The sequence below is a fragment of the Ornithorhynchus anatinus genome, chromosome 20 (genome assembly GCF_004115215.2).
Source record: "Ornithorhynchus anatinus isolate Pmale09 chromosome 20, mOrnAna1.pri.v4, whole genome shotgun sequence".
Taxonomy (NCBI): Eukaryota; Metazoa; Chordata; class Mammalia; order Monotremata; family Ornithorhynchidae; genus Ornithorhynchus; species Ornithorhynchus anatinus.
Window position 1 is genome coordinate 2,681,138 of NC_041747.1, and position 19,219 is coordinate 2,700,356.

At 49.4% G+C, this 19,219-nt stretch overlaps 1 protein-coding gene and 1 non-coding gene across 3 annotated transcripts in view; both read right to left on the bottom strand.

The window, feature by feature from the left end:
- Positions 1–19,219, bottom strand: part of FLT1 (fms related receptor tyrosine kinase 1) — a 93,056-nt gene that overhangs the window by 60,566 nt on the left and 13,271 nt on the right. For both annotated transcript variants that reach the window (XM_007664112.2, XM_029047930.1), the window contains exons 2-4: positions 12,648–12,744; positions 11,733–11,959; positions 404–528 (exon numbers count right to left, since the gene is read on the bottom strand). In XM_007664112.2, the coding sequence (XP_007662302.2) occupies positions 404–528; positions 11,733–11,959; positions 12,648–12,744 (449 nt within the window). The remainder of the gene's footprint in view (positions 1–403; positions 529–11,732; positions 11,960–12,647; positions 12,745–19,219) is intronic.
- Positions 16,476–16,613, bottom strand: LOC114805939. Its single transcript, XR_003754071.1, has one exon. It is a non-coding gene; the product is annotated as a small nucleolar RNA SNORA7 (small nucleolar RNA).

Consider the following 19,219-nt stretch of genomic DNA (forward strand, 5'->3'; position numbering starts at 1 on the left):
GTGGGGCCGTCTGGCCATCGTCAACTAGTAGTGGAATGAGGCAGCGCAGAAATCTCTGCAAATACTGCAGGACCAGGGATGCGCCCTGGTGACAGATATTGTTATATACAGGTAGTCACTATCTGCGTCCCCGAAAAATGCATGCACAGATTCTGTCTTAATTTTCCACTTAATATCTGAAGTTGATTGATTTCTTAATATCCAGGAGAGTGGATGTTGGAATCATGGAAGACGACTGCGAGATACCCAAATTCCAGGCTAGTGAGAATCCTCTGAGCCCCTCCTCCTCCACCCCGCCCCGCACACCCAACCCCAGACGACCGCAGCCTCAACAGCTGCGGCTTTAATTCCCACGGCTGTGCTCCCAGTCTCACGTTCAGAGCCCCGCCCCGCTCCTACGTACCTTTCTTAACACCACGGGGATGTCCGGGGCGCTGACACGACAGGGGATGACCATCTCCTTCCCTTCAGCCATGTACACCACTTGGGGTATGGCACTGTTCAGCTCTATGAAAGGGCTGCCTGTATCTGCACGGGAAAACGAGAAAGACGGAGGTACGTCAGTGCCGGGAAAAGGGTGCCGTCACCTCCGGCTGGAGGAACTGTCGGGAGAGTAAGGAAGTTATTATTACCGTTATTTACTGTCTTTGTTAAGCACTTCCTATGTGTCAAGCACTGTGTTATGCACTGGGAAGATCCAAGTCAATCAGGTCCCCGTTCCTCCAAAATGGACTCACATCTAACTCTTTATCCACATGCAGGAATTCAGACTCACGACTCTTAAGCCTCCCTCATTCATTCTCTGCACGTAGCTCTCCCCCATTTCTACCCAAGCCCATTTTATTTTCAAGCCTACGGCCCCGACTCCGTACAGACACACCCGACCCCTCCCAGAAGCAACTCAGGCTCACCTTCTTGAAACTCTTCTCCCAACTTGGGCCCTTCTCTCTCCCCACCTACTATTTCAATCAAGCAGATGTATTTATTGAGCTCTTATTACGTGCAGAGCACTGTACTAAGCGCTTGGGAGAGTACACTACAACATAATGAATGGATTCGTTCCCTGCCCCAAACGAGCTCCTACAGGACACTGCGATTCACTGGAGCCTGAGCTCCTTGTGGACATGGGAATGTGTTTTGGGCTTATTCCTCCCGCAGTGCTCAGTACACTGCGCTGCACTCAGCAGGTGCTCAGGAAATGACATCGGGAGCAGGACCAGAAGAGGACGAGCTAATCACGTGCCTAGCTTTCCTATCACCGCCCATTCCCGGCCGGGAAGCAGGAATGGCGGCATCGTCCCAGTGCCATTCCCAGAGTTTCCCTCAACTTGAAGTTGGGTTGCTAGTCAGAGGGAAACCGGTGCGGGTACATGTATGTGTGGCCGTGAGCTTGCGTGTGTGTGCGTACACACCCAGCGTCAAATTATCGATCTGTGTGCAGTTAGCTGAGGGTGAGAAGGCCTCTAGGTCAGCCCCATGAGGACAAGAGAAGACAACAAAAAGAGAAGGAAAGAAAGAAAGAGAAGAGGAAAAAGATAGGGAAAAACCAAAGAGAGTGAGAGAGCCATAAAGAAAGAAAGAAACCCAAGCCCAAATCATTCATTCATTATGACATTTACTAAGCAATCTCCACCCTGCCCCATGAGCACTGGATAATTTTCTTTTAAATATCACAAAACTCAATGCCACACAAAGTATTAGCACTACAGCAGGGCGGTGTCAGGGCACTAGGGGCAGTAAGGAAAGCCATGGGGCTGGAATGCCATTCCCGGAATTCCCGGAATGGTCACAGCACCCGAGAGGTACAGCACCGGAGAGGTGGGGCGACCTCGGCTGAGACAGCGGGCCACCGTCGCCCCCACCCCGAGCTTGTTACCGTTCACCTTCGACCTCCCCTCTTGGTCTGCCCGATTTGGGATCCGGGGGCCAGGTCCACATGGAAGCACCTGGTCCCTGGGCCAGCTGAGCCCAAGGCAGTAATGGCTCCCCACCCCCCACCCTTTGGTCCACCTCCTCTCTCGGCAGTCTGGTTCTGGCCCAAGGGCTGGGAGGCCGCAGCGCTGAGCCCATCTTGATTCATTCATTCGTATTCATTGAGCCCTTACCGTGTGCAGAGTACTGTATTAAGCGCTTGGGAGAGTTCAGTACAACAATAAACAGACACATTCCCTGTCCACAATAAGCTTAATGCGTCCACACTGGCTGGACAGACAAGGCTCTCTGGCACATACCATAATCGTGGTATTTGTTAAGCGCTCACTATGAGCCAGGCACTGTACTAAGCGCTGAGCTAGATACAAGATAATTGAGTAGGCCCACAATGGGCTCACAGTCTTAATTCCCATTTTACAGATGAGGAAACGGACATAACGAAGCAAACTGACTTGCCTAAGGTCACCCAGCAGACAAAAGGCAGAGGTCCTCTTGACTCCCAGGCCCGTGCTCTTTCCACTAGGCCACACTGCTTCTCTGACACATATTACAGGGAGGAGGGCCAAAGGTCAGCAAGGATCTGGCCATGGCGAGTGGGGTGGCAGAGAGAGCGCCAACTTCTCTCTTCCTCTGCCTCGTCACGGGCATCCAGATCCCACTACCAGCCACCTGATCTCTGCTCTCTAGAACTGGAGCCCGACAGGAGCACAGAGGCTCAAGGAACAAGAGTTCCAGATATCTGTAATTAGCAGTGCGGCCTAGGGGATAGAGCACCAGCTGGAGTCAGAGGACTCGGGTTCTTATCCTGGCTCTGTGGGGCAGTCACTTCATCCCGTGAGCAGGGAACGTGTCTATTGTTACATTGTACTCTCCCAAGCGCTTAGTACAGTGCTCTGCACATAGTAAGTGCTCAATAAATATGACTGACTCACTGACTGCTCTGGATCACAGTTTCCTCATCTATAAATCTGGGATTCAATACCCATTCTCCCTCCTACTCGGGCTGAGAGCCCCAGATGGGGCAGGGATTGTGTCTGGCCTAATTATTTAGAATCTACCCCAGTACTTAGTACAGTGTTACGCACATAGTAAGCACTAACAAAAAGACTTCCGAACTTTCTAACTGCACCTTGCTTTCGGCTTTCCTCTGTAAGTCCCCTCATTTATCCCTCCCTCAGTCCCCTAGACCTCGGCTCTCCCCACCCTCAAAGCGCTCCTTCAATCGCCCCTCCATCCCCAGTAGTATAAACCTACCAGCCATCTCAAGCAGTTATGTTCATATTTATACCTATCATCAGTCCTTTTATAAATATATTTGTCCAACTGCATATTCAGTGATTTATTCTGATTACTCTATTTGTAAATATTTTTGTCTGTCTTCTATTAGAGTGTAAGCAAGGAGCACAACTTCTTCAATTCGTAGTTCCGAGCATTTAGTACAGTGCACTGCATCCAGTGGGCGCTCAGTAAATGCCACCTCCACCCCCGCTTTCACCCAGCAAAATTACAATTCCGTCCTCCTGGAAACGGTAGCCGAGAACCAGCCCAGGGCCGAGAGTTCTACAAAGAATGAGAAACCTTCTTCGACCAGTCACTCCAAACCATTATCGGGTTGGACTCCAATATCTCTCTCTCTCCCTCGTTTTCTGAGTAAGATCACTGGAGGCAAACCTCATAGCAGTAAATCTAAACAAGTTCTGAAGCTTTACCCCAGCCATGCTGAGGATTGGAATTCAACTACATAGTTCTTTAACTTAGTTTATTTTAGTCTTTTGTTATGTGCCAAGAAGATGCTAAACACACCGCAGTTAACGAAGTTTAAACGGTCAGCTTCACGGGCAGAGAGTGGGATGGGATTAGAGAGGCCAGTGGGGAAAAGGGACGGGGGAATAGAGGAAAGGGAGTGAAACAAACACATGAGAATGAAGTGGAATTCACTTATTAGCAATAAACTTCTCATCTAAACAGAGCTGCCTGGCAGCCAGGACGGAGGCAGGGGCCATCAGGGTTTAATCATTCCTTTCCTTCCTACCGCGACTCCATATTTTTGTCTCTTTTGTAAGTCCCAAGGTACCAGGAAATGGTTTATTCCATTTAACTAAACAGTAAAACCTTCACGGTATAATTGACTGTCTCCTTAAGGAATCGTCTGAAACAAAGGACACTGGCATGAAAAGTCCTACAGGAAACAGTAAACATTTTTTGCGGCCATTATCAAATGTAATGAATGCTTAAAAAGCACTGGCCGGGCGGCTTCCCCATTGCAATTGGCCACCACGTCACCTCGTTAAATTCATCTTTTCCTCTCCTTTATCGCTCCTGGGGCTCCCCTACGAAGGTACCTTACTGTACCACAGCCAAAGGGCCTCCTCTTTAAAAGCTGCAGCCCGAGCGAGCGTGGCGAAGGGGGAGAGAGAGGGGGCCGGGGGGCCTGGGTTTCAGACTTGGGGGGATGGAAAAGATGGGGAACAGCAGCAAGAGGACAGACAAAGGGCCACATTTGAAATCCAAAAGCGCAGTCATGGAGTCCCAGTAAAGGTTGGTGTCCAAGGTCTATTGTGTTGGAGAAAGAAAAGGTTTCTGAAGCTGTAACAAAAATACCCTGAGGACGTGTTAATGGTGCATTTCCTTTGCAGTTTGATTCAAGGAAAGAATAAGAATGAGCGGGCCTGCATTAGGATAATCCAAACATTTTTGTTTTGCAAGGACCGGGGATACGAGATCACCGGCAGAGCTACTTTACTGCTCCCCCGGGGTTATTCATCTTTGTCACGAAATTAAAAATGACTTCCAAAATCGAGCCAGGGCTGCTGCCGTGCAGTTTCCTGAATTTTCACGAGCGGTTTCCTGAATTTTCACGCCCGGATAGTCGTAACAAGCCTGAGGAAGAGCTCTGTCCACACAGACACGCTGTCCCCACGGCAGGCCAGAAAGGACTGGGGAAAAGGTGCCTGGGGAATCCGGGGACTGGAGGGCGGGAGCTGGGGATCATGCTGCCGGAGCCTCTGGACACCCGAGCTAAGAAACGGGAACAGAAAACTGACACAAAACACAACCCACCCGGGGGCCCAACACCACCACCCACGCCATGCAATGCTCCGCACACAGTAAACGCTCAATGAACACAATCGATTGCCCCTCACAGGTCAACTCCTGGAAGGCCTGGGCCAGGTCAGACAGCCGCTTGCCTTTGGACTCCTTGGGTTGGGAGGGTGGCTATTTAGGGTGATTTTCCTTCTCCCCTTCTGGAATCTCGGCGGCACGTTCAAAGATAATCATCGTAATGGTGGTGCTTGTTAAGCGCTTACTATATCCCAAGCATTGGACTAGGTGCTGAGGCAGATATAAGATAGTTTGGACAGAGTCTTGGTCCCATAGGGGAATCACAGCTAAGTAGGAAGGCGTAGAGGAATTTAATCCGCATTTTAAAGGTGAGGAGCCTGAGGCCCAGAGAAGTGAAGTTGATAAAAGATAAACAGGCTGGACAAAGCCTCGGTCCCATATGGCGATCGCAGTCTAAGCAAGAGGGAGAACGGAAATTGAATCCCCATTTTAAAGATGAGGAAACTAAGGCCCAGAGAAGCAAAGCGGCTTGCTCAAGGTCACCCAGCAGACACGTGGCGGAGCCGGAATTAGAACCCAGGTCCTTCTGACTCCCAGGCCCGGGTCTTCCCACTGGACCACGCCGCCTCAAGTGTTGGGATGAGCAGGGCCCCGGCCTGCCACCCTCCGCCAGCCCCAGTTCCCACTGACATCAACGGGGAGTTCCGCCTGGGGCGGTGGGTAGCTCGGGAGTGTTTCGGCTCCTTTCCTGGTTTTGATTAAAAGGGATCAAACAATAAACATCGCGTTTCCTAGCACATTTATGTTCTGGAGATTTGTGTCAGCCCTTTCCTGGTTCCCTTTGATTTCATTTTCCTTCCCTCTTGTGAGCGGCAGGAGGATTATTTTAAGGCTGGGGTGGGTGCCGGCTTCTTTCCGAGAGTCAGAGAGAGAGAGCGCAGACGTGGTCGACCAGCTGACGCACCTCAAGGAAGCGGTGGGGACGGTAGTGGAGTGTTCCCTCAAGTGAGAACATCCAGCCGTCGCTGACGGAACACGTAGACTCTCCGAGGAGCTGAACCGGAGGCCACCTGGCCTTGGTAGAGACCCTTCTCTTGACCCTCTCGCCACGTAAGTTTCCCCGGTGCTGAACGTTGAGTCCCCATCAGGAACTGAGCAAGCCAGAAGTTCACTCCATCAACTGATGCTTCGGTTGCCGCTTGGGGCCTCCCGGAGGAAGACGGGACAACAATTCGAGCTCCTCTGCCTTCAACTCCCAGATGATGGTGGACCCCCTCGGCGCCAGTGACAACGGTCCAGCCTCGCCCATCTCGGGACTGAGGACCGGCCGATGGAATCGGGGGATCGCGCAGGTAACTAGTGTGGCACTTTCTCGTCCCTGTCCGTTGAGCTCCCGCCGGGGCGAGGAGGACAAAGAACGAGAATCTCTCAGACACGCTTCCATCCTCAAAAGCATCTACCGAACACCTACTGTGTGTAGAGTACTGTGCCAAGTGGTTGGGAGAACACTTTAGAGCTGGGAGACATGATCCCTGCCCTCATTCATAGAGCTTACAATCTAAAAGATACCTCCTGGAGTGGCCAGCCATGGGTACCGCAGGGGTAATCATCTCCCCGAGTGGTCAGTGATATAGGCCTCCGTGCCATGAAACCTACAGCATCTTCCTGGAAGGCAACACCGTTGGTAATGAAGAACTGTAATATAATATGAAAACACACACACTCACATACACACACACACACAAGCTTTCACATCGCAGATGAGCATCTGGTGATATGGTATTGGTTTCATATTTCCATTGATTTTTTTTTTCTCCCCCTCAAAACAAATGTGCTTCTAGGATATTGACTCACAGAGCGTGTCAGCCAAGATGACTGCCAATATTATTGGATAAGGGCTATGCCAAATGGCAGAAAGATGGGAATTAGAGGAGCGATAAGGGGAACAGAAGCAGTGTGCCTACTGGATAGAGCACGGGCCTGAGAGTCAGGAGGAACTGGGTTCTAATCCCGGTTCTGCCACTTGTCTGCTATGTGACCTTGGACAAGTCGCTTACTTTCTCCACTCCTCAGTTACCTCATCTGTAAAATGAGGATTAAGTCCATGTGGGACAAGGACTGTGTCCAATCTGATTAGCTTGTATCTACCCCAGCACTTAGTATAGTGCCTGGCCTATATTAAGTGCTCAACAAATTCCATTAAAAAAAAAAAATTGTGGGAGTCAGCATGGTCCAATGGAGACAGTATTGGAATGGGAGCCGGAAGATTCGGATTCTAGTCCCAGGATTGTCACTGGCCTACTATGTGACCTTGGGCAAGTGGCTTGATCTCTTTATGCCTCCACTTCCTTATCTTTAAAATGGGACTAAGATCCCCGATCTCCCTCCCTATTAGACCGGAAGTTTCCGGTGAGGCCGGGGGATGGATCTGGTCTGACAACTTTGCATCTATTCCAGCTCTTAGCACCTACTTTTGTACACGGGGACTGCTTAATCAACATCATAATTATTAGAAGTGAAACTTTTTCAAATCAGCAGTCACTGAGAGGACTCTGCTTCAGTGTCACAGCGGGACGATGAAAAATGCCCTGGAAACCTTTAGAAAGTCTTTCTCAAATTAAAGCATTATTGCATTGACACCAAACCTCCCTGTCCATATTTTGTTTAAGTGAGATCCCTTGAAGTAGTTTCTGAACTGAGAGCTTTCAAACAACAAATGTTCACGTTTCCTGCCTGGCTCCATATCTGTGGGGGGAAATGAGTCCAGGGGCGGGCGTGGCTGGATTTGGAAGTCACCCTGGGAGCTGGAGAGACCGAATGGATCCCCCACCCCTCTTCTGTCCCCCCACCAGGGCCTACAACCCCTCCGGCACACGGCCCAGTCCGGCCAGGTCTCGCTGGTTGGCCCGGTGTTCCCAGAGCCCGGCTCCCTTGGGTCTGCCCCCTCCCCGGCTCCCAGAGCCATGCCCATCCTCTGGCCACGCCTGGGCCGGAGAGAGTTTCCTCAACCTAGCGGCCAGTGTTCCCCAGGGCCGGACCTGTGGTGGAGGCGATGGGAGAGTGCAGTGCCCAGAGGAATGAGCCCAGGTGAAGAGAGGCCGGGGTCAGGGCTGGGAGAGGACAGGACACGGCCTCCGCCGGACAACAGACAGGAGATATGGAACTGGTCCCATCCTCGGCCTGGAGTTCCTCCCTCGGGGCTCAGGGACAGAGACGGTCTGCTGGGACACACTCTGCATCCTGTAAGCTCGTTGTGGGCACAGAATGTGTCTGTTATATTGTAATAGTGCACTGTCCCAAGCGCTTAGTACAGTGCTTTTAGTAAGCGCTCAGTAAATATAGCTGACTGACTTGACGGTCAAACCGGGCCCTCGGACCAAATCTAACCAAGAATGAAAAGGAGGCCGCGCAGAAGCAGGGGCTCCCTGAGGACTGCCTCAAAACCAAGCAACGGACAGTGCCAGCTCGAGGGGATTATTCAGGGCCGCTCTACCAAGAAATTCAAAGGACTTTATCAGAATCGAAACTATCAATCATATTTATTGAGCACTTACTATGTGGAGCACTATACTATGAGCTTGGGAGAGTACAATATAACAGAGTTGATAGACAAGTTCCCTAGAATGTAAGCTCCTTGAGGACAGGGACCGATGTCTGCTAACTCTATATATCTACCCCATTCTTAACAGAGTCTTTGGAATAAAGGCAGAATTTCACAAATACCTCAATTTTTAAATCGTTACTATTAGCATTAGTCTCCTCTAGACTTTTAGCTCGCTTTGGACAGGGAATGTGTCTGTTAATTCCATTAATTAATTCCAAGCGCTCGATAAATACCACTAATTGATTATTACTACTATTAGTAAAGGGAATGCAGAGCAAGGGGCTCAGGTGATCCCAGAGCCTCGCGAGCCGGTTTCCAGAAGAAATGGCAGGGACAGGTAAGAGTTGGAGGCGCAGAGAGACCAAGGAAGGCGCATCCAGATGACACAAATAGTGCCAATGTCTAGAAGGAGCCTGGAAGACAGCCTGAGAGCTCCACCAGAGAAGTTGAGCTGGAGAAAGCCCGCCAGCCAGAGGCAACTGGGAGTCGGGGTGGCGGAGGGTGATTTCTTCATTTTTCCTTCCCACAGAACGTTAACTGTGTTAGCGTGTTTCTCAGTCTAAGGAATTTCCCATGGATAAAAACAATGTTTTTCTCTTCCAAGTGTCTCTTCAGAAAACAATGATGCTGGTGAGCACGTTTAGATGGCCTTTCAGTCATGTCCAGACCGCCAGCTCACTTGCATAAATGTCACCGCATAATTCAGCGTGTCTGATAGGGCAGAAAGGCCAGCCAGAACTTGAAAGCCTTTTTTTTTTTCCAGCCTCCTAGGACAACATTGCCACATCTTACGAATCCACATTCTTCTGTTTCATTCTTTTTCTAAATTGGACTGTGTTATTCCACTCACCATGAAAGAGTACCCACTTATACAGACTACTCTTGATTAGCCTGCCACTTTGATGGTGATGGTGTGATGGTGATTCTTCAGCAGTGCACTGCCCTGAGCACTGCCCTACTAAGCGCTGGGGGTAAATGCGAGACCGGATTGACCCGGTCCCCGTCCCACACAAGGTTGACGCTAAGAGGGAGGAAGAGCAGCTATCTTATCTCCACTTCACAGATGTGGAAACTGAGGCCCGTGACTCGCCTCCCAACCAACCATCGTAAAGTTTAACAAGTGCCACTTTGTGTTTCATTAACTGGTTGGTTCTGAGGAAAACCTGAAGTCTTTCCCTTTCAGGGTTTCATAAGAGAGCCCAGGTTAAAAGGAGAAGCAGCCTGGCCTAGAGAGAAGCAGTATGGCCTAGTGGATAGAGCCCAGGCCTGGGCATTAGAGAATCTGGGTTCTAATCCCAGCTCCACCACTTATCTGCTGGGGCACTTTCGGCAAGTTACTTCCCTTCTCTGGGCCTCAGTTACCTCATCTGTAAAATGCGAGACAGGGACTGTTTCCAACCTGATTAGCTAGTAGCAACTCCGGCGCTTAGGACAGTGCCCGGCATATAGTATTTAACAAAAACCATTAAAAAAAGAACGAATGGACTTGGACATTTTTTTTTAAACACAAATTCCCACACAAAGTATGCCCAACACGCACCTTTGCCATACATTGCCGGCAATCTGTCTCCAAATCCTGTTACTTTTATCTTCAAGGCATTTGTACAATCTGCACCTTTCTCTCCCTCTAACCTGTTACCACTCCGATCCAACCGCTTATCGGCTTGATTATTTTATCAGCTTCCTCTCCGACCCACCTGCCTCCAACTCTACCTCTCCAGTTCATATCTCGCTCTTGCTGCCCAGATTGTTTTTCTTAAAAAATCATCCTGGCACATCTCTGCGTTAAAAAGATGCCTTAACATAGGATTTCACCTATCAACCAATCACTGTTACTTATTGAGAATTTATGATGTGCAAAGCACTGTACTAAATGCTTGGGAACATACAGTAGAGCCTGATCCCTGCCCACAGGGTGCTAATAGTGCGACACACTCAACCAGCTCTCCCCCTCCTAGCTCACCTCACTGATCTACAACTCAGCCCACACACTGTGCTCATCTAGCACCAACCTGCTCACTGCTCCTCGATCTGTCGGTTTCATCACTGGCCCCCTGCCTACACCCTCCCTCTGTTCTGAAACTCCCCCTCTCCCCTCAGGGCGTCAGTTCCCTTTTCTGCAAAAGGGAGAATCCAAACCTGTTTTCCCTCCTATCTAGACTGTGAGCGCCATGTGGGACCTGATTATCAACCCCAGAGCTTAGTACAGTGCTTGATAGATACAAGCGCTTACCAAATGCCACAATTACCGGTACTGAAGACAGAATACACCTACAATCCGCCGGGAACTCTTCCAACCAGCAGACTCTGAGCATCGTCAAAGGTATTTGAGGCCACGGGCAATATGGAGGGGACGAGATGTGATTTTTAGGATGGTTTGGAAGTTGGGGAGAACGGTGGGCTGTCGGAGATGAAGGGGGAAATGTGGGCAAGGGGTCGATGGTGGGGTATGCAAGACTGAGATATAGAGAGTAGCCTGGTGTTAGAGAATCAGACAGTGCAGGTTGGGTTGTAGTTAAAGGAATAGATTTGAAATAAATGGATTGAAAACAATTGATATACAGATGACCATAACAAATGGCACAAGCAGCGTGGCCTAGTGGATAGAGCAGAGGCCTGGGAGTCAGAAGACCTGGTTTATCATCCCAGCTCTGCCACTTGTCAGCTATGTGACCTTGGGTTTGTCACTTTACTCTGTGCCTTGGTTACCTCATTTGTAAAATGGGGATTGACTGTGAGCCCCACGTTGGACTGTGTTGAGGGTTTAGTACAGTGCCTGGCACACAGTACGTGCTTAACAAATACCACTAAAAACAACAACAAATACCATTAAAAAAAAAATACATGCTATTCCTGGCTTGGGCCAGATGCCAGGGTAGGCCTGCCCAGGAAGGTTGGCACACTGAAGGCCAGGTTTTCGACCTAAAACTGAGAACCCTGGGGTAGAGTGAACCGGGTTCTTGGCCCCTTCAGCGCTTGACACCATGAGGAGACCAGTGGTTTGGGAATGTGACCCTCTCCTTCCCGATGCGGATTCTCCTTGCTCCATTCCAGCCCCCTTGTCAAGCCTGCTGATGGACTGGAGACCAACTGGGAAGCTCTGCCTCACCCGCTGCGAAGAGCCCCATCTTACCATTAATAAATATGTAGATTGTGGATTCGACTTTCTTCTTCTTGGACACTGGGCGGGATAAATACTTGCAGCCAAAGTAGCCCGTGTGACGCGCTTGTGCCCGGCTGAGTGTCAGGGTGCTGCAGAACTGCTTGCTGTTTCTTCCGCAGACGGATGTGGTCACGCTCAGCTTTTTACTCTCCTTGCTGACTGTTTCAGGCAAAGACCACGAATGCTCTGCTTCTCCCCTGCAGCGGTAGGCAAGAAGGAAAACAGTCGGACACTGAGGCCGCTGCAGGGGAAGCGACAGGACTTCCCGAGTGGCCAGGGAGGATTTCATCAGGGGACACCCACCCTTACAGAGAAGGGTCCCTTAGCGGCACGAAGGTCAGTCTGGTTTTCAGCTGGTCTGTCCCCACTTGGCCCAGACGTGGCACCATTCAAACAGTGGTATTTATTTAGCGCTTCATGTGCGCAGAGCACTGTACTAAGCACTTGGGAAAGTACAGTAGAACAATAAACACTTTCTCTGCCCACAATTGCATGCAGTAATTTTCTCTGTCGTCCCCTCAGCCTCACTTGGCCACCCCTCCTGGCCCAGAGGGCCGCGCCTCAGAAGTGGCACCTGAGCTCGTGGGGACTTATGAGGGGGACACGGCGGGGGACAAGGCGGGGTACCCCGGGAGAAAGATTGGGAGTTTGGGTGAGCTCAGCCCACTTCCATCCATGATGTGTGAGCCATCAGTAGGCAACGATGCTCGCCCCGGCCAGGTGGGCCCCGGGTCACACATTCCCGAGGTCCCAAATTCACCAGTGGCGACAGCATCTGCCGACTCAGTGGCCCGAAGAAGGAACATCCCTCGCCGGGCAGCCGTGACCTGGAGCGGGACACCGAGCATCTCCAGCCTGGAGGCCCCATCCGATCCCCTCCCTTACCTGCACTTGAGGTGGAGCGTCTGGCCTGCCTGCAGGACGTGTTGTGTGCCTTTCAAATTCAGTTCGGGACCTTTCAACTTTGACCCTGAACTAGATCCTGAAAAACAACAAGAAAACATTGCGATTGGTCGACTAATTGTGGTACTTGTTAAGCTCTTACTACGCGCCAGGCACTTTACTAGGAAGTGGGGGCTCACAGTCTCAATCCCCATTTTACAGATGAAGTAACTGAGGCTCAGAGGAAGTGAAATGACTTGCCCAAGGTCACACAGCAGAGAAGTGGCAGAGCCAGGATTAGAATCATGATCCTCTGACTCCCAGGCCTGTGCTATATCTACTATGCCTTGCTGCTTCTCATCTACCCCCTCCAGTTTTGCTTTTTGCCCCGAACTCACACCAGGGTGGGTGGGATATTTCCCACCTCTGTTCCCTCTAGAAGGACCTCTCCCTGAGGTCAGCCCAACAGGCTCAGCTGGGTCATTCAATGTTATCAGAGCCTTTTAGCCCAACTGACCAAAGCCATTGGAAACGGCTAGCAGGTTAAGAATGGAGCAATTGCTTACGCATGGCAGATTTAATTCAGCAAACCACTTGGAGATCTCTTTTATAAATTATGTCTCATCCTGACACATTCCTACCGCAACTGGCCTGCTCTGTGATCTTGGAGAGTCGTTTTTATCTCCCTGGACCTCATTTTCCTCATCTATTAAATGGGCAGAAGGCACTCGCTCTCCCTGGCTCTTAGACTGACCCCCCTGTGAGTCACAGCTGCGTCTGATCTGATTATTTGACACCTACCCCAACAATCAGAAAGTAGAAAGCTTTCACAAACGCCATCATTATTGTTCGAATGGAAACAGAGCATCTTCCCTAGTGGCTGGGGAAGACCTGTAGGTTTGAACTCCTGATAAAGGAAGGGAAGGGAACTGACTCCCAAGCAGGAGTCAGTTAGACTCCAGAACTTGTGACAGCAGAATCTTAGGACCCCAAAAGCTGCCTGGGAAATATCATCTCATCTGGTCTCCTCCACTTGACCGAGCTACCAAAAAACTTTTCCACACACAAGCTAAGCTCCTGGACAAATGGTACCAGCCTTTGGCCATTAAAATCTAGACCAAGAATAACCAATTTATAGCTAACTAAAGCTCAGTGAATGCTGCATTATAAACAAAGAAAAGAAAACAACAAAATTATCCCCTTATCTATTCTTTGCACCATAAGGTCTCTACCTTTTCTCATTTGGTACCCAATTTCCATTACTTTTTGGCCCTATCCAATCCCAAAACTGGGAAGTCTGGCATGGCAGCAGGAGAATTCCAGTCCCATGGCACTTTTGCAGATCATTAAGCCTGCCGTGATGTTAATTGAAAAAAAACATTCATTTGCCTATTTCCCAAACCCCTTGCTTTGAGCTCCAGAAAAAGCTGCTGAAAACCAAGATGATCGGATCTTTGGGGCCCTTCCAAGGCCCACCCTGGGAAGTGTCCCTCCCTCTTCAAACCTCAAGCCAGATTGCTTGGTGTTAGTCTGAGCCTCGCTCGGTTGGGGCACGCTGGAATCACAATAAATGCTCTTCCTCCTGCTAGTTCTGGGAATCAAACTCCCTTTTCGTTGTTAAAGCATGAGGCTCTGACTCATTCTGATTTTCGGTCTAAACCTAGGGGACCACTCTCCAGTGATGGTGGTCTCCTTGGCTGTGTGATCTGGGCTCCCAGCCTCACTCACCCCAGCTCTCTGACCAGACCATCGAGTTTCTAGTCAGGGCCACCAAGACCCCAAATGGCGACTTTCTGGCCCATTTGCTCTTTGAAGCTTGCCAGTCTTCCAATTTTCATTCCCCACCTATGCCTGCTCCATTTTCCTCCTTGCATTCCAAATGACAAGATTGCAACCTTTGCACCTAGGTAGGGTGACTTCTGACTCTCCAGCCACAAATGGAGAACTTGATGATGTAGAATAGCTAAGACTCGACTGATCGTGCGATAAAGTTTCCCAGGGACCACAAGAAGGGAGGTCAAGAAGAAGCAGAAGCAGCAGCATGGCCTAGTGGAGAGAGCAAGGGCCTGGGAGTCAGAAGGACCTGGGTTCTAATTCTGACTCTGCCACTAGTCTGCTGTGTCACCTTGGGCAAGTCACTTCACTCTATGCCTCCGTTACCTCTTCTGTAATGTGAGGGTGAAGACTGTGAGCCCTATGTGGGACAGGGACTGTGTCCAACCTGATTATTAGACAAGACCTCAACGCTTAGTAGCACAGTGCCTGGCACACTGTAAGCACTTAAATACCATAAACAAAAAGTACTCAGAAATTTAAGCTTTTGGCATCCACCAGGGCACTCGAAGTTTAACCTTCGTCAATCCTCAAGACACTCTTTTCTTCAAACATGCTTTCAACACTGATGTCACCACTCGGCATTGTTCCGGCAACATCGATCAATGATATAGATTAAGTGTGTACAGTGTCCACAGTGACATATGTGCTTGGGATTGCACACTGGACTTTAGTAGCCATGATCCCTGCCCACAAAGTACAATCTAGCGAGAGATATCTTTAACTTGTTGCTAGCTACAGTGAGTTTTTTTTCCTCCCCATTCTGGCTCAAAAATCATTCAATTTAATTCTCCCATTGGTAGATTAAGACCTAAGAAAAGTCACAACCGGTCTAGAATTGACCCACTAGAATTCAGAAGCAGCGACGGAGTTCTTTAAATATTTAATACCGCAATTAGGGGCACTTAAGCTCAGATATGCTTGCTTCGTGAACGCCACTGTAACTTGGTTCTTCTTGGAGAGCTTGAAACATACTTCATATTTTAGATCTCAATCAACAAAACCCAAACCCCCAATACAGAATCCGTAATAGCCTCTTCATCTCAGAGCGCAAACAGTCCCGCTTTCTTTTGCCACCGTTTGAAAGGAACTGGAACTGCTTTACATTCCACCTAACTATAGAGGTCATTGGTTTCACCCTTTTTTTCTTTGCCCCTTTTCAAAACTCTTTTGCAAGGAAAAATCCCGTAAGGTTCAAAATGTTTACCAGAGGCCAAAACAAGTCTAGCCGAGAAATTCCTTCTGTCAATATTTTCAAGGGTGTCCCATGCCTTCCTCCCCTTCTCCCGGCCTTCTCCTTAAAGGTCAGGTTTTACCAGAACCGTCCATTTCTCTCTGGGCCGGTCACCAAGCAACCGGTGGGTGTCTACTGGGCATCAACCCTGTGATCTACGCCAGGGGTGTCTTATTTTCAGTCTAACCCGAATGGTTACATCAATCAGTTGATTCAGTCCGAAGTATTTACTGAGCACCTACTGGGCCCTGCTTCTCTTCTTATCAGCGGGGGAGAGGGGGCGAACCCAAAAGGTTGGCAGTTTATAAAGCCTGACCTACCTCGGCTTCAGTGGGAGAGGATCAAGTGAAAAATTCACTCTTGGTGAAGCCCTCACAAGAGGGCATCTCCTCAGCCTCCCACTGTCCACTGGTGAAATGAGAGGGGAGTCACGGAGTACTGGTACTTTGGGTGTGAGAAGGTTGTGGGCAGGGAAAGTGTCTGTTATATTGTTACACTGTACTCTCCCAAATGCATATTACAGTGCTCCGCACAGTCTTGTCTCATGCCATCGAGTCGTTTCCGACCCATAGCGACGCCACAGACACGTCTCTCTCAGAACGCCCCATCTCCATCTTGCAATCGTTCCGGTAGCGTATCCATAGAGTTTTCTTGGTAAAAATACAGAAGCGGTTTACCATTTCCTCTTCCCGTGCAGTAAACCTGAGTCTCAGCTCTCAACTCTCTCCCGTGCTGCTGCTGCTGCCCAGCACAGGTGAGTTTTGACTTGTAGCAGACGGCCTTTCACTCGCTAGCCACTGCCCAAGCTAGGAATGGAATGGTTATGCCTCTGCTTGACTCTCCCTCCTGTGTACAAGCCTGACTGAGTACTGGGCACTCTCCAGGTGTGAATCTGAGAGGGGCTTCCTCCTAGATGTAGTTTATTTAGCACTCATCTCCTCCATTGGACTCTAAGCTCCATGAGGACAGGGATAATGTCTGCTGCTGAACTTTCCCAAACACTGACCAGAGCAGGAGCTCAGTAAATGGGGAAGCAGCCTGGCTCAGTGGAAAGAGCCTGGGCTTCGGAGTCAGAGGTCATGGGTTCGACTCCCAGCTCTGTGACTGTGTGCGAGTCACTTAACTTCTCTGTGCTTCAGTTACCTCATCTGTAAAATGGGGATTAACTGTGAGCCTCACGTGGGACATCCTGATTACCCCGAATCTACCCCAGCGCTTAGAAAGGTGCTCTGCACATAGTAAGCGCTTAATACCCACATTATTATTATTAAATACATTTGACAGGATTCACCGGTGTAACCATTCAGGTATTCTGGCCAATCCTCTACCCCACAATGAGTTCCCTAATAAAAGTGAGAGGTCAATAAAGAGTGTGGACAAGTGGGATACACTTGGAAGTCAATGTCGGAGATTTGGGGGGGCATCTATTGTCTAACTCACATGTGGTAACAAGTGAACTCAGTCAATGGTATTTATTGAACACTTACTATGTGCAGAGCACTGTTGTAAGCGCTTCGTAGAGTACAACAGATTTAGCAGATACTTTCCCTGCCCACAGTGAGCCTACAGTCTAGAAGGGGAGACGGAGTTTAGGACTCAATCCTAAACTATAAAGAAATGCTTTCATTGTTTGAGAGCAATAGAGTTCACCACTCTATTCTTAGAAGCACAGGTTTCCGTTCCTTGGAAGGAGACCCCACCCTACACCCTCTGAGATTCAGCTGTTTTCATTTTGAGCAGTTTGTAGGATGACGCTTGCCTGGATGATGTCTTTAACGCCAAGTTCTGTCTAATCTGCACACATGCTTCTGTAACACTGCCCGAAACGACTGGGTTTAAAGTCGAGTGTCCTTATTTCATTGTTCTGCGATGCCTCTTCAATCCCTCGTCTTTTTTGAGCGCTTATGGTGTGCAGAGCACTGTACTAAGCACTTGGGGGAGTGCAGTAAAACAGAGTTGGTGGAAAGTTGCCTGCCCAGGAGAGCACGACTCATCACAGGAGGGTCACTCTGTAGGAACATAATGCAAAGCCTGGACAATTTCCTTGGTTAGACGGCGATAATATCACGTGGTTAGGTGGACAGCTCTGCTTCGTAGAAACCCGAACGCTACACTGACCGTTTCTGCGGATCGACTGGACGACACCAAGAACGGGCTGTAAACCTTCCCGAAATGCTTCAAGTGGGTCTGCCTCGGTTCGCCCATCTAAAAGCGGGACAATAGCCACTATCCTAATCCAGCGTTTGAGTGGTGGACATCAGTCACTAGCGAGTCGTGTTTGAAGTGTGAAATTATGATTTTTAAAAATTTAAATGCTTATTAAGTCTAGCCTAAGCCCTGGGGTAGTTACGAGATAATTTGATCCGATGCAGGGCTCACGGTCTAAGAGGGAGGGAGAACAGGGACCTATCCCCCATTCTACAGATGGGGAAACTGAGGTCCAGGGAGGTTATAACGTACCCCAAATCCCCAAAAAGACAAGGGACAGACCGGGGAGGAGAAGCCAGGTCTCCGACTCCCAGGTCCGTGTCCTTTCCCCCAGGCTGCCTTCCTGTCTAGTTTGTACAAAGTCTTAGCTCAGCTTTAAAAAACTCATTTTATCCTCAATTTTGACATGTTAAAAACACTCTGACAGACTGTTTAGTAGTGGTCACGTGCGGTTTTTTTTTTTTCCTCTCCCTCCCCCCTCTCCCCAACAGGTTCTAAATAATCAGTCTGGGAATGTTTCCTCAAGCCAGGAGTGATAAATGGCTTTCCCTGTTTTTCCAAGTCATTATGTCCTTCTCTCTTTGATAGGGTTCCTGACGTCACAGGTACCTGGAAACGTTTTCACCCCTTCTCTCCCCCCTCAAGTCCCCCCACCAACTATAGGCGGGGCCCTTTCATTCATGTGTTAAGTAAGTTTGCCAAGGATCAGTTTGTCTTTGCAAAGAATAATGTATACAGAGCCTCTGACCTTTTGGATTTAAATTGCCAACCGGGTGCAATAAAGTTATCCATCACTGGGTAATCTTTCTGGTGAGCCTTCTCGCTTGCTTCCGTTTCCAGGCTTATGAGCAACTGCCTTGGCGTATTGAGCTTTCTGATTCCTCGTGCAAATCCCTGCCCGCAGATCCGGGGGAGTTGAGGGGAGGAAGAGGAGGAGAAGGAGGAGAAGGAGGAGAAGAAGGAGGAGGAGGAAGAGGAGACACCCACCACTTAGACCCTGGGAGGGAAAAATAACGGAACCATCTTTTTCCGACTTGAATTATTATTTTTGAATGGTATTTTTAAAGTGCTTTCTATGTGTCACGCACTGAACTAAGCACTGAGGTAAATACAAGATAATCAGGTGGGACACGGTCCCTGTTCCACAGTCTTAAACCCCATTTTATCTTAATACCCATTGTACTGATGAGGTAACGGAGGCACAGGGAAGTGGGAAGTGACTTGCCCAAGGTCACACGGCAGACACGTGCCAGAGGCAGGATTAGAACCCAAGCTGTCTCCACCAGGTTAAGCTGCTTCT